The sequence below is a fragment of the Alternaria hordeiaustralica genome (assembly GCF_023758085.1).
Source record: "Alternaria hordeiaustralica strain BMP 2776 chromosome Unknown scaffold_7, whole genome shotgun sequence".
Classification (NCBI taxonomy): domain Eukaryota; kingdom Fungi; phylum Ascomycota; class Dothideomycetes; order Pleosporales; family Pleosporaceae; genus Alternaria; species Alternaria hordeiaustralica.
In genome coordinates this window covers 795,846-809,923 of record NW_026056779.1, presented here as the reverse complement: position 1 = coordinate 809,923, position 14,078 = coordinate 795,846, and the positions used below count along the sequence as shown (strand labels likewise).

Here is a 14,078-nt window from a genome sequence, read left to right as displayed (position 1 = left end):
GCGATGAACAATGTGTATGCCTGACGAATATGCCTGCATCTCAGGCTGAGGGGTGCTTGACATTGCAGATGTATGCAGCTTCACCCAGAGGTCCTTCTGCCCTCTTCATGCGCATGGCTTTCCGACTGCTGATGGTGTGTTGAATGACGTGGAGGCTCTTGCGCACATTCGATTGCTGAGTTCAAGATATATGGGCGCAATGAGCGACACCTATATGGGGAGCCACGCATGAAGGCTATCTAGCCACGAAAGAATAACAATGTCATCGCAAGATCCTCTTGATCGTTTCGTTAAAGGGTACCCGAAACTGGCTGCGCAGATGGAGATCCTACCTGAGCTCGCTATATTCCGCAGGTTTGGGGCTCTCAATGCTCAGAACCTGTTGTACATGCAGGCTGAGCTCACGTATCTGGAGAACAAGCTACGAGAGCGGCAGCTAGCCGACCACATTGATCCGTCGGAAACGAGGAAAGCACATGCACTGAATTGGTTCTGGCTCCGTGAATCCGAGAATACTGGCACAGGTGAACAACTGGGATTAATCTTGAAGATTAGAGAAACGCTCAAAGAGTACAGTGTGTTTGAAAATTTTCCAGCGGACGCATAAAGCTGACTACGACAGATGATGCGTTAGCACAACAAGCCCAGATTCTCAAGTACCCTCGGCCTAGCACTTGGGATCTCCACCACATCCAGAACTATCTCCACTCTACGGAAATGGGCGAGAATGCGTTGACTGGAGAGGACGGTGATATCTGGGGCTCTGCCTGCCATCGAGAATCCTACAAGCCGGACCTGGTGACGCTATGTCCGCGCGCAAAGAAGGACGCCTTTTCCGCATGGGCTGCGGAGAGTACCATCACCAACCTCTTCAGGTGTGGCTGTGCTCGCATCAAGAAACCTTCGCGCATTCATGGAGTGGTCGGCTATGAAGATAGCACCATCTATCGCATCACCTATTGGATCACCAGTATTCTCGCATCTCTCATACCGATAGCGTCCATTGCCGTGCTATATCGCGTTCAGTCCATGACTGCTCGACTTGGAATCATTGCTGGGTTCAATGTTCTGGTTTCTATTTGCTTGATGGGTTTGGCCAATGCGAAACGCGCCGAAGTTTTTGCTATCACAGCTGCGTGAGTATGTCCATATCTTCCTGATTGCTCACCTACTAACGAAACCCAAGGTTTGCTGCTGTACAGGTCGTCTTTGTTGGGTCTGATAGGAGCACTGCAGGAGGAGGTTTAATCTGAATTCAATCGCAAAAGAAACTACCCTTTCTAAATGGAGACATTAACATAATCGAAGAAAGCAGTATTGGTGACCGATTACCCCGTAACTCTTTCGCTTAGCCTCGGCAGAATCCGTGTCGGTCGTATACGCTGCAGGAAAACTGTTGCCAGGTGGCATGCGTTGTAATCACCTGCATGCGTGCGCCACCAACTTCGGTACAGTACTCATCCGGCCACTCAGCCATTGGAGCAATTCAGTTAAAGCTCACTCCGCTCCGCGTCAGCTCAGCCCAACTTGAAATCCGAACAAGATTCAACATAAGAAGCCGTCGCCTTTATCTCGTCGCAGTCCGGCCCCCGTCCATCGTTGGCGTGTCATCCCTACGTCAACTGGGATCGGCGACCGAAACAATCTTTGAGCGTTCGGGAGAATCCAGTTCGGGATGTATACGTGTGTGTGTAGTATGTCTAGGGTGGGTGTTCAGCGTCTCTGAGCCGCAGCTGCTTGTGCCTGTCCAAATCAGCATTGCAACCATGAACGAGAGCTTTGACGGCTCACCTGCTGCTGTTCATATTGCCTCATCTTCTCTTTCTCTTTCTTGCGTCTCTCTTCAGCCTCTCTTTGTTTTTGAGCGAGTGTGGCAGCTGTCTCGAGTCAGTAACGATTCACAGTTTGCGATCACGAACGTACAATCGACTCGAGGCTGTAAAGTCCGATAAGCACCGAAGAAATCGCGGTTTCCTTGCAAGAGCCCCAGCTCTACGATTGTATCACTCCCGATAACGAGTTCGAACGTGTCGAGGTCTACCACCTGGAAGATCGACTTTTCGAATCGGGGTCGGAAGCTGGGAACCTTTCGAGGATCGCTGCAGTACCATCTTGCCTCAACCTGACCGAGACATGGCACCTCGGTATTGTTGCTGAGGGTTATGCTGATTGGTTCGGAGCTGGGGCTTGGTGCCAACCCAAATTCCGCGAGAAATTGGAGAGTGATCAAGTTGTACTTGCTCTGCGTGTCCACTAGAACGATACCAGGATTGGGTTTTGACCATTGACGGCGATCTTCGTCCCATAAGGAGACAGCGACCATCCTTTTGAAGTTCTCGTTCTGCCTTGCGGGTGTGAATCTTCGGCGGAGCTTGCGTGATAGGGTAGGAGCATCGCTTGTCGATGTGCTGGACCGTTGTTGAGACGGAAGGAGTTGCTTGAACCTTGGACACGCTGCGGAGAACGCACGCCTGTACCATTTGTTCTTGCTCTTGAGTGACTCGCAATCTTCGTCCACTTCACTGAAGATCCGGGTAGGACGCGCCGGGTTGGTTGGTTTGTTACGGTCACCTTCAATAGTATGTTAGCTCTGAGCGAACGATCCACATTGCGAGACTATATGGCTCACCACGAGAAGAGAACAGTCTCTTGGCTTTACTGAGTTGGATCATTTTGGTAGTGGAGGTTTGATGGTCGGTAGTGATCACAATTCAAGAAGAAGGAAGCGGAAGGCGACCTCGAACATTACGCAATGCTGCAGAGGTTAAGGGCTAGTATAGCAGTTTGGAGTTAGAAGGCTGTGCTAAATGGACTTAGACTTCAGAGCCTCATCAGGCTGCCTGCTTGCTGTGCCACGGTGGCGACGGCTGAGCGACCGGACAGCGCTCACAGCGCACACTTGGGGGCTCGACTCGATACCAGACCTAGACCTTGGAGGGTGGCGCAGCCACTGTGCAAGGGTTATCATATGTGCATATATCGTTGCTCTGATGTGAAAAACAGCTTCTGAAAGCCCAGGGATCACGAAGATGTCTTCCACGAGTAAAGCGTTCATATCATCTGGATATCCATTAGTTACTGTAAATCGCGGTCGGTTTAACATTCATACCGAATGCAAGATTTATGACGTGCCAGCATTGTTCATGCAACGAACAACGACTGAGCCACTCGAAATGTGACGTTTAGAGACTCGGCTCAAGCGACACATAACGCCTGGTCTGAAACAAAAGTGTTTGCCTTGAAGAACCTGCGTTCTGTGCAAGCGGTCAGACGCTCAATCCACCGTCCGGCTGCACGGTGATCCAATACTCGACGCACATGGGGCAAGACGAACTCACCGGAAACAGTAGATGCGTATTACAGATACTTTGCGTATTTCTTCAAACCACAGAAGCTCAGCCTATGGTTCGCAAAAAAGCAGCCTGATTGCTGCACCAGTCAGCCGCTACACACGGTCAGATTCGTGGAAGGCTGTGGCGCAGCATGGTACTGGATTGCACGTCCGGTGGTTCCGAAACCACCTCAACACTGGTCAGTGAAGCTGCTGTCGTTTAGGTCCAGACATCGTTGTGCGTGATATACTAGGAAACTGCCTCGTCGGGCGCCTGATATAAGTGACGTCATTAAACGTTATGAGCCATGATGATAGAGCGTTCTTGGTGTTGCTCTTTACGCGTTTGCGCGGTGCTGCATAAGCTGATCAGCCTGTGTTAGACCCCGAGCACAGTATTGGATTGGCATGTATCGTCTCTTGACGTATCGATCAACTTCCTGGCGAACATCCGGGCTGTGCTACTCTCCGAGCGAGTCGTCCACCGGTCACCAGCAACGATAGGCAGTCAAGATTAGCAGGCAGTGTCCCACGCATGAACTTGTCAAAGCGTCCGTTTGGTCCGCTATGGTGTAGATTTCGATTGTGTTGCCTTAGTCGCCTCGGAGTGCTTTAGTTCGCATATTCGATCAGAGCGAGCCCGAAACCCGGCCGCTTTCCTGCATGCCAACGACGAATGGAGTGCGCCGTTGAGTCTGACTAGGTCCTGGAATTGGTTCGGGCTAGTGGTAGGAATTGTACTTTGGTATACGTTGTGACTGCGATGGCTTCGATGCGCTTTCCTACGTAGGGCCCTACAAGGGATCCGATTCCAGGCCATGCTCCTCTTAGTATGTGTGACCTAGCCATTTCGCATTAGCAAAGCTGTGAGGTATGCAGAGTAGCCAACATATGCCAAAACCTGGAATCGTATTCGATGAAGTATATCACACACTTTTCCCAAGCTGTCAAAGACCTGAACTCCGCGACAGTGATATGGAACAGCCCTGCACGCAAGACACGAGTATGCAGACACGCCATCAAGCCCCCTAACCATCCACCTTCGCTGCAGTATCAGCGACCTCCCCAGCCGTCTCAGCCATCTCCTTATCCTCCTTCTTCTCAGCCTTCTCCGCATCTCCCTTACTCGGCACGCCATCCTTGTTATCCACAAGCTCCTTCACGACATCGACCGTAGCCGCCGGACCACCAGGCTGCACCGCAAGCACCTTGCCCTCCTTATCAACAACAAAGACACCGCGCGTGGTGCTCTTCGGTGGCTTCTTGAAGCCGATGGCAGAGATGAGGCTCTGTGAAGGGTCGCATAGCAGGGTGTAGGGAAGCTTCTGCTTGGTCTTGAAGGTTGTGTTGGCTTTGGGGCTGTCGGCTGAGAGACCGTAGATGGAGTAGCCGGTTGCGGTGAGGGGTTCGTACGAGTCGCGGAAGAGGCAGGCTTGTTTTGTGCCTGTGGTTGTACGCGTTAGTACTGCTGCGAACACGGGAGAGATGTCAGGGGTTGGAGGCTTACATCCTGGCGTTGAAGCCTTGGGGTAGGTGAACAGTACAACGCCGCCCTTGCTCTCCTCTACGAGCTTTGCAAGTGTGGTCTTGTCTCCGTCATTCGTCTCAAATTCTCCGCCAAAGGATGCGAGGTCAATTGTGTCGCCGACCTTGGGTGGGCCAGTCGCAGCGGCAGCGGACTCGCCGTTGCTCTTACCGACAACAGCTTCCTTGACAGCCTCGACCTGCTCAGTGACAGTTTCCTGGACTTTCTCGACGACAGTCTTCTCGCTCTCAGGCTTCTTCTCCTTGGCGGGCGCCTTCTTCTTCGTCGGGCGCACAGGCGCTGGGGGCGCTTCCTTGCGCTTACGGAGCTCGACGGGCATGATGAGAATGGAGTCGCGAGATGATATCGCAGTCGCGTTAGTGTCGCGGGGACGTATAAACTTCAATCAGGGGGAAATTGGGCAGCGAAGAGGTCGGGGTCGGACGCTTGAGCGCTCGTGGAAATCGAGGTGGGACGGTTGGCTAAGGGCAGGAGTACGAAAACCAGCGGAACAGTGGTACAACCTTCGCAATATGAACAATCGTACCAGTTCGCGGGAAGATATCCTCGGCCTGATTCAGTAAGAACTATAATATGTGCGTCGTCTAGTCAACGGTCGCAGCGTAAGCATCGTGGTGAGCCCGAGCGAGGCCAGGTCGTCCAGCCTCCTCACTTGGCACTCCCGTCCACATCGATATTAGCCAGATTACCTGAGCCTGCGTCTTTTCTTCGGGAACAGCTTATTTCGGACGCGCACTGGGGTAGGGGAGGCTTGTCATTGGCTCGTGAAGTGAGGAGTCGTGAGATGCGCAGCGCTCGGTCGTGCAGGTCCCGGCGCGTCATAGCTTCCCTTGCGCGATGCTACTGTTCTGCAGCAACACTGTCTCCCGCAAAGCCCACAATTGATATCGAGTGCATTTATTTTTCTTATCTTTATAACAGGAGTGCGCTTCTAACTAACCAACGTCTTGATCTTGCACTCCATAAAGCTCACCAGCGAGCCTAAACAGGCACGAGAATACCCTTCCAACTCATGCGCTACATCTATGCATCTTTGGTACCTCCTGAAACCCAGCTCACAGGATGCCAGTTATTATCGCAAGAGAATACCTTGCCGCCAGACCCGCGGTTCAGCGCCCATCCAGACGACCACATCCCAAGCCCAAACTGTAGCACGGAGTCAGTACTCGTCTTGTAGTGTCTTGGGGAGTGGACTCACAATGAGCATTCCTAGAATGACAATCGAGATATTCAAGATGGTAAAAGCCGTTTGCGAAGTCGACGAGAACAGCCTACCATTCTTCTTATTGTGCCATAGCCACATCAGTGGAGGAAGCGCATCTACGCGCGTCAGACAATGCACCTACGATTATTCACAGTAAGTCGTGTTGGCAGTAACTTACAACTAAACCAGCTTCCAAAGAGAGCTCCGATCAATCCCAACAGCAAATTAAAGTTCGGCACTGCTTCAGCCAAGATCCAGCTCACCAGCCATGCGCCTGTACATATAGCGCCCCAACTTCCCAAACTCTTCCAGCTGTTAGTAGATGCTACATTGGTGCCCTTCCATACGCGAAAGTATATGTATTTGGTCGCTACAGAGCCATTGACTACGCCTGCGACGATGATTGTGGGTAGTGCGATGCCAAAACAGATCTTGCTGACGAGTGGGGACGCGGAACCAAGAGCGGGCGAAGCTACAAGCGGCCCGGCGTAGTAGTATATTATGACGGATATGAGCATATAAAACGTGACTGCGATACCCTGCTCGAAGATGAGGGCTTTGCGGAAGTCGCGAGGGTCTTCGAGTTCGGATTGGAACGAGAAGAAGGCGACGTGTCCAGCTGTATGACATCAGCAGAAGTCTTTGTGACCAGAGAACAGGAAACGACGTACTGTAAGCTAGGACGATGTTCATCACGGGTGCGAGTCCCTTGACGAGTGGTACATCGGGTCGCACAGCAACGATGTTGCCCATGTCTGGCTTCTGGATACTAATCGCGATCATGGTTACCGTAACTGCCACAATGATGGAACCGCAAGCTGAAATGTGTCAGTCGCGAGTTCACATGAAGCGATCGAATCCTTTGGCCTACAAAAGTAGCTAAAGTAGCTGATGTTCTTGAACGTTCTGGGCAACCCCAGCAGGAAGGAGACGATTAGTCCGACGACAGTGAAGACGATAGTGCAAGTGCCATGGTCAGTCATCGCATTCATCGCGACCGCAAAGGTCAAGATGTGCGCCCCCATGATGAATATCAAGACTAGTAGTTGTCCGACAGCAAGCACCTCGCGAAGCACTGGCCCGCTCATAAGCATGCCGCAATCCGCGTAGTTCGCTACAGACGGATGAGCCAGCTTGAACTCGCCGATCAAGTAGCCAGTGTATGTAGCGATGATGCCTAGGAAGCATATGCAGAGGAGACCGGGGACGAGACCGAGGATCGCAAGCGCTTGAGGAAGGGCGAGGACGCCTAATGAGACATTTTCCGCCAGCATAACTTGACTATGTTATTGAGATGATAGTGTGAAGGTACGGGGGGCTTACGAGTGCCGACATTCCTGGCAGTTGAAAGTCAGCGATAGTTCAAAGAAGGATCTCACGCCCAGCGAACGATGCATGCCGTACGCCGAGGAGCACCAAAGTACCGTTAAATCTCGTTCAGTGGTACTTCACACTTCACACAGCATCAGGTGGGTTGTGTACATACCACCACTTGCACGTCTTGTACTGTATCTCAGCGCCTTCCTCGTTACCAAAGACATCCTGTTCTTCAGCTGGCGCAGCCTGTCCTTCGAGGTCTGCCGACGGAGTCAATTGAGGCTGAATCAATTGCTCGTCCAAAAGCTCTTCCGGTGTCGTCTTCTCTGCTGCGTGCCTAGCCATGGCTTTGTGTCACTGAGCCTTCTCTGCAGTCGCGCGGATATTGTCGTGAAGAGGGCCGGTGGAATGTGAAGAACGGAGAATAAGATTAGGACGAGAAACCAAAGGATGACAGGAGTCGGTCAATCGTAGTAGCTCGAGTTGTCACGACACGGTACCAGTCTGGAATGCTGCAAGCGTGAGCGCAGTTATGAGCTCGTTAATAGCTATGCAATGCCGGGCGCAGTTCGCTCAATTTGAAGACCGTAAAACGATGTGGGCCAAACGAGCACTTGCCATGCAAAGCATGGTCGAAATTGTGGGTGAGATGTTTGGGTGTACCACGAAAGCTTGTAGGATAGGGACATGCAGGGAGAGTAACAGATAGCGGAACATATCAAATGAACGGATATGAACGCTTATCTCGAGATAAGACATGGTTCCAGGTCAGTGCCATATCCTAATGTAATGATTACACTAGTATTGCAGCGGAGTGCAGAGGCACTGATTGCAGGCTTGAGCTGTGGTAGCGAGCCCTTGATACCCAAGTTTCGGGCACGCGTCGCTATCGATCTGTATACTGTATGCGGATATAGACAGTCTCAAAACATACGACATGAAAAGAGAAGACTGGGATGAAAGAGCAACGACAGCAACTGTGCGGTTTCTGGTTCGAGACTGGGTGTCAGAAGTGCTGCGTGTCGTGTATTGTATAGGTAAGGATCTGGGTCGTTACTCATGCGATAAGAACACCGCAAGAAATATTGGCCTAATGGCAGTAGTTGGAGTGGGGAAGAATAGTCTCCAATGGATGAAATAGATGTTAGCTACGTCATCACGTGGACGCGTGAGGCAAGCGCGATCCGGGCTGCCGCCACTCCACACTCCCTCATCTTCCCCCGCGCGCAAGCCAATCGTACCAAACTGCCAAACCGATACCCCCTCATCCGCCTTGCGACGCCAATTACATCACACACACGCCATGAACTCCGACCTGGGCCTTCCGCCGACGCGAGCAACCCGCAAGCGAAAGACTACCACGTACGCCGCCGACGATGATAACGATGACGATGCAGCCTTCAAATACCAGTCCACACCACGGAAAGCCAAAAAGACGAAGAGCGCACCCGAAGTAATCGACCTGACGGCAGATTCTCCCAAGAAGACTCAGAAGACTCCTGCTAAGAAGAGAGGCAAGCGCGACGCCGATGCGCCTGCCGAAGAGAAGCGTGCGAGAGTGTTCCGCAAGCAGGCACCACAAAGCTACCTTGCGATCAAGGAAAGAGCGTTCACACAGCGCCTTACAGTGCTCTCACGCGAACGCTGCGGAAGCGACGATGTACCAGAGGAGAAGGTCATTGTCGCAGGCTCCACAGGAAACGTCTACACCGTCTCAGTTGGTCTCGTTCCAAGCTGTGACTGTCCACACGCGAAGAAGGGCAATCAATGCAAGCACATCATATACGTCATGTTGCGCGTGTTGAAGGCACGGGAAGACGTCGCATACCAACTAGCCCTCATCCGCTCCGAGCTGCGCGAAGTCATCAAGAACGCGCCGCCCATCCCCGGCGTGGAGACAGACGGAAAGGACGGCACTGAACAAGAAGGCCAAGATGGCAACCGCAAGCCCATCGAGGGTGAATGTCCCATCTGCTACGACGAACTCGGCGAGAACGAACCCATCGTATACTGCAAAGCTAGCTGTGGAAACAACGTGCATAAGGCTTGTATGGCGAATTGGATCGCGGTCTCAAAGGGCAAAGCGACTTGTCCATACTGTCGTGCCAAGTGGGAGGCAGACACAGGCTTCGAGGGCAAGCTGGGCGCTGTCGATACAAAGAACCTGGAGAGAAATGGGGACGGCTATGTCAATGTTGCAGGACAACTCGGTCTCAGTGGTGAGCGGGATTATTCCACATATCATCAGTACTGGGTCCGACGACATCTAGGCCATGGTGGACGGAGGAGGGGTGGCTACGATTACGATGATGACTACTAGGCCCATGTTTGTCGAGGCGTGTGTGTGTATGAGGTGTGTATTTGGCGTTCAGGACATTGATACCCAGTAGCGACAGGCGCACGGCACCGAGCAGAATGTGCTTTTGTCGGTTGTATCTCTAAATAATTACTCGTTTGACTCAATTGTCTCCTCGCTTTCCTTTCGTTTACTCAACATCATGCGTGTGCACTTTCCGCATCTCCAAACCCACTCACCTCGGCCGCATCGGAAATTAAACCCTCAAGAATAGAACAAAATCACGATCGCCACGTACGCAGCGCAACTCCCCCAAACATACCCACCTGCCACCGGGCATCTTGCATAATCAAGAAATCGATCACCATGATCTGAACATGTCACCTGCATCCGCTCTCGCCTCGTTTCCAGACCCACAACCTTTTCTAACTTGCGTCAACACGATCAGCATGAACGGACGTCCTCGGCGAATTTATTCACGTCCATCTATAGCTCGTGTACTACCATCCCGTCCGATGCCCAATACGAGCGTATAATGACGCGTACCAATCTTGCGAGAAAACCATCCCAGATGCGGTCTATTGATATCAGATGTAGTATAGATCCACATCGACCAGTAGTCGCTCGAGCCACGAGTGATCAACAACGACAGCGCACGTTCCTTCCACCAACAGGATGTTGCATGATGTAGTACTGCGAAAAGGCTGTCGGCGTCTGAAAGCGTGTTTTTTGCAGTTACGTACCCTGCGGCACGGTAAGTAAGTTGGAGCGGCTCAAAAGGAGAGGCGGAGCTGAATGCGAATGGCTAGATGGAGACGTGCTGCACCAGACCCGCGAACGTGGGCACTGCAGCTGCGAGTGGCTGTGTTTGCTTTATTAGACGTTACACTTGTGGCCGATCATGCGAGAACGTGCAAGCGGTGGCGCGATGATGTACAGGGATGGGGTTGGGACAGTATGCAGGTACGGTGATCAGCTCTGCAGATTAGGTTTGTGTCACTGGGGATCTGGTCCCGACTTGCGACAGAGTTCGACGAGAGCGGCAAGGGAAACGCTGGCGCTCAAACTCAGGTGAGAAACATCACAATTGAGATTAGAGGCAAGATTCAGTAGAAACGAGTAAATTCAAGAAAGCTAGATAACGCCAGGTCATTTGACAACCACAACAAAGGAAAAGTCTAGGAACAAATCGAGGTTCATCAAACATTGCAGTCTGACTGCGCCCATATACCAGAGTCCGACGAGCATAGGAAATCCGAAGAGTGATGTGGGAAAAGACAGTCAATATATTGTCGAATGTACATGATATCAACTGTCTAGTCCCGGCTTTTACGTGAACAATCCATCACAAAGGAAACCACCCAACGCTTTGCCCCTGCCCGAGGGAACTTGATACAGTAGACAGACAAGACATGCGAGAATGCGGATCAAGCGACCCTACCAACAAATGACACTAAGAAAACGCGAAGCTCATATACAAGAAATGCACTTTAGCGCTTAGTAGGTGCCGTAGCCGGAGCCGTAACCGCTGCCAGAGCCGTAGCTGTTGTCAGGGGTAGGGGTGGGGGCAGCGGAGGAAGAGGCAACGGTGGAAGCCTCAGGAGTCTCAGTGGAGACGGCAGCAGAGCTGGAGGCACCGCCGTAGCCGCCACCGACGGGGTAGGCAGCAGAGCTGGTCTCAGCAGAGGCGGGGACGCTGGAGGAGGGGATAGCAGTCTCGCCGGTGGGGGTGGCTACCTCAGAGACGAAAGAGAAGCTGGGGAGGACCGAGGTGGGAACGGCACCGGTGCCAGTGGGCATGGCGGGCTTGGTGGAGGTCTTGAAGCCAGTGGGGCCGGCAGGGTAGGGGTTGGTGCCGTTACCGGGGACAGGGTACATGGCAGTGGGGACGGCGGGCATGCTGGACGAGGCAGTCTGCTCAGAGGGAACCTCGGGGGTTGGCTCAGGAGCGTTGGGGGTGGCAGCGGGGTAGTCACCACCCTTGGTAACGGTGACGGTCTCCTTGGCAGTTACGGTGACAGTGACGGGAGCAGCGCAGTCCTCACCACCCTCGCTTCCAGCAGGAGTGGAGGGCTTGGCCTCACCACCAGCAGGGCCAGTGGGGTAGGCACCGTTGCCACCAGCAGGTCCGGAGGGGTTGGACTCGGAGTCAGCGGGGACATCGCCCTCACCAGTGGGAGTGGGCTTGACGGTGATGTACTTGGTGGAGGTGGAGGTAGACTTGATGGTGGAAGTGGCATCCTCCTCACCAGCGGGGCCAGTGGGGTAGGAGCCCTCGCCGCCAGCAGGGCCAGTAGCCTCGGAGGGAACCTCACCAGTAGGAGTGGGCTTGCCGACAGTGACGACAACAGTGGAGTACTGGGTGGAGGTAGAGGTGGAGGTGACCTCAGTGGTGACTGGGTGAGCAGTCGAGCCAACACCGACGGTGTAGACGAGGGTCTCGGTGTAGGTCTGGACGACCTCAGAGACGGGGTAGGAGCTGGTCATGGCCGAGCTGCCGGTGGGCTTGGGGAGGTCAGACTCGGGGCAGACGGTGGTGCCGACGGCAACAACGCTGGTGACGAGCGCGGTGGAGTGGGCCGGGCAGTCAGTGACGGTAGGGGGGCAAGCAGTCTTGGTGAAGATCTGGGTGCTGTAGATGGTGGAGGTCACCATGTCGCTGATGGGGGTGGAGGAGACACCGCTGGGAACCATGCCAGTGCCGGTAGGGACCATACCAGCGCCAGTGGGGTAGAGACCAGTTCCGGACATGGTGCTGGTGGCAGCCTCAGGAACGACCGAGGAGGGGACACCTCCGTAGCCGCCGCCGACTGGGTAAGAGCCGGAGGGGATGGCAGAGCTCATGCTGACGCCGGGAACGACGGAGCTGGTGGTGGCAGCCTCGGGGACCTCAGAGGAAGCAGAGGAGGGCTTGCCACCGTATCCACCACCGACGGGGTAGGAGCCGGAGGGGATAGCGGAGCTCATGCTGACACCGGGGACAGAGCTGGAGCTAGCGCCAGCAGGGACCGATGAAGAGGCAGCAACGGGAACGGAGGAAGAGACACCACCGGAGGGGACGATGGCAGAGTAGCCGGTGCCGTAGGCGGAGGAGGAAGCAGCAGAGCTCATGGTGGGGATGGCAGCAGAGCTGGAGGTGGCAGCCTCAGGGACGGCGGAAGAGGGAGCTCCGTAGCCGCCGCCAACGGGGTAGCTGGCCATGCTGCTGGTAGCAGCCTCGGGGGTGCTGCTGGAGACACCGCCAGCAGGGACGCTGGGAGTGTAGGTAGCATCGGCAGGGGTGCTGGAGGTCTCGAAAGCCGGGGAAGAGGACTGGATGTATGGGACCTCAGCGGACGAGGAGACGACCGGGGTGGCAACCGAAGAGGAGACGGGGGTTGCGACGGTGGAGGCCTCGGGGGTCTCTACGGGAGTAGCAGAGCTGACAACAGCAGAGCTGGCGGGGGCGGAAGAGCTGGCGACAACCGGGGGCTGGGCGCCGTATCCGCTGCCGTAGCCGCTGTTGCCACTGCCGTAGCCATTGTTGCCACTCTCGTAGCTGTTTCCACCACCGTAGGAGTCGGTGGCACCGTATTGGCGACGGGCCTGGCGGTGGCTGCGAGCCTCAGCGGCATCGGCGGCGGCGAGAGCAGCCAAGAAGGCAACGGTAAGCTTCATCATGATGAAAGTTCAAAAAATCCTGGCTCTTAAAACTGAAGGGGTATTTGACGGGAATTCAAAAGGTCCAGGCGTAAACGTTGATGATCCAGGAAAGAGTGACTGGATGTTCAAAGAATGTGATGTCCGAAGACAGTTGATAGCGAGTGTGGTAAGGAAAAGTTGCCTTGGGTGAGGAGAAAAAACACAGCGAGGGAGGGCGGTATATGAACTCTCTGGCTGACAGTTGCAGGATGGGGCCTAAGCACCTGGGTGGCTGCTAACGGCAGCACAGATGCGCCTAAGATGGTCGGCCCCTGGCGGGTGTTAATTTCGTTCAGGAACAACCGGCGGCAGGGGCCAGTCAGCGGCGTTCTTAGCCAGGAACAACTTCAGGGGGATGCATGAGCCTAGCCACTCAGGAGGGCCAACGCGGACGCTCGAGGCATGGCAGCCGCTGGGAAATGCGCCGGTCGCGAGCTCTCGTCGCTGAGAGGCGAGACTCTTCGTTGCCGTCGACTCGCAGCGCGGTGAAGCCGCTGGGAAAGAGGTCACGATCTTCTGCCTGCTCGCCCCCCGTCGCGCTGGACGTGTGCGCTGGGATGGCCCTCGATGGTCTCGTCAGTCCGTCTCTTTGCGTGCCGACAACCCCCATAGATTGCGTTTCAAGGCGCTTGGCCAAAATAGAAAGCGACCATGGCGCAGATCCTCCCTGCTAGAAGCATCGACAGGAGCGGGTACATGGCAG

At 54.3% G+C, this 14,078-nt stretch overlaps 5 protein-coding genes across 5 annotated transcripts; 2 read left to right on the top strand and 3 right to left on the bottom strand.

The window, feature by feature from the left end:
• Positions 1-259: 259 nt before the first annotated feature.
• On the top strand, positions 260-1,140 carry J4E84_004703 (uncharacterized protein; the record flags this gene model as incomplete). Its single annotated transcript, XM_049387306.1, has 2 exons — positions 260-575; positions 623-1,140. The coding sequence occupies 2 exons, from the start codon at positions 260-262 to the stop codon at positions 1,138-1,140; spliced, it is 834 nt and encodes a 277-aa protein (XP_049245079.1).
• Positions 1,141-4,359: 3,219 nt separating this feature from the next.
• On the bottom strand, positions 4,360-5,196 carry J4E84_004702 (uncharacterized protein; the record flags this gene model as incomplete). The annotated part of the gene is made up of 2 exons (XM_049387305.1): positions 4,360-4,775; positions 4,839-5,196. The coding sequence occupies 2 exons, from the start codon at positions 5,194-5,196 to the stop codon at positions 4,360-4,362; spliced, it is 774 nt and encodes a 257-aa protein (XP_049245078.1).
• An 840-nt stretch (positions 5,197-6,036) lies between these two features.
• J4E84_004701 (uncharacterized protein) lies at positions 6,037-7,743 on the bottom strand (the record flags this gene model as incomplete). The annotated part of the gene is made up of 6 exons (XM_049387304.1): positions 6,037-6,197; positions 6,620-6,700; positions 6,753-6,899; positions 6,953-7,357; positions 7,405-7,418; positions 7,568-7,743. 6 exons carry the CDS (start codon positions 7,741-7,743, stop codon positions 6,037-6,039), a joined length of 984 nt encoding a protein of 327 aa, XP_049245077.1.
• A 958-nt stretch (positions 7,744-8,701) lies between these two features.
• J4E84_004700 (uncharacterized protein) lies at positions 8,702-9,718 on the top strand (the record flags this gene model as incomplete). The annotated part of the gene is made up of 1 exon (XM_049387303.1): positions 8,702-9,718. The coding sequence occupies one exon, from the start codon at positions 8,702-8,704 to the stop codon at positions 9,716-9,718; it is 1,017 nt and encodes a 338-aa protein (XP_049245076.1).
• A 1,473-nt stretch (positions 9,719-11,191) lies between these two features.
• On the bottom strand, positions 11,192-13,354 carry J4E84_004699 (uncharacterized protein; the record flags this gene model as incomplete). Its single annotated transcript, XM_049387302.1, has 1 exon — positions 11,192-13,354. The coding sequence occupies one exon, from the start codon at positions 13,352-13,354 to the stop codon at positions 11,192-11,194; it is 2,163 nt and encodes a 720-aa protein (XP_049245075.1).
• Between the last annotated feature and the right edge of the window lie 724 nt (positions 13,355-14,078).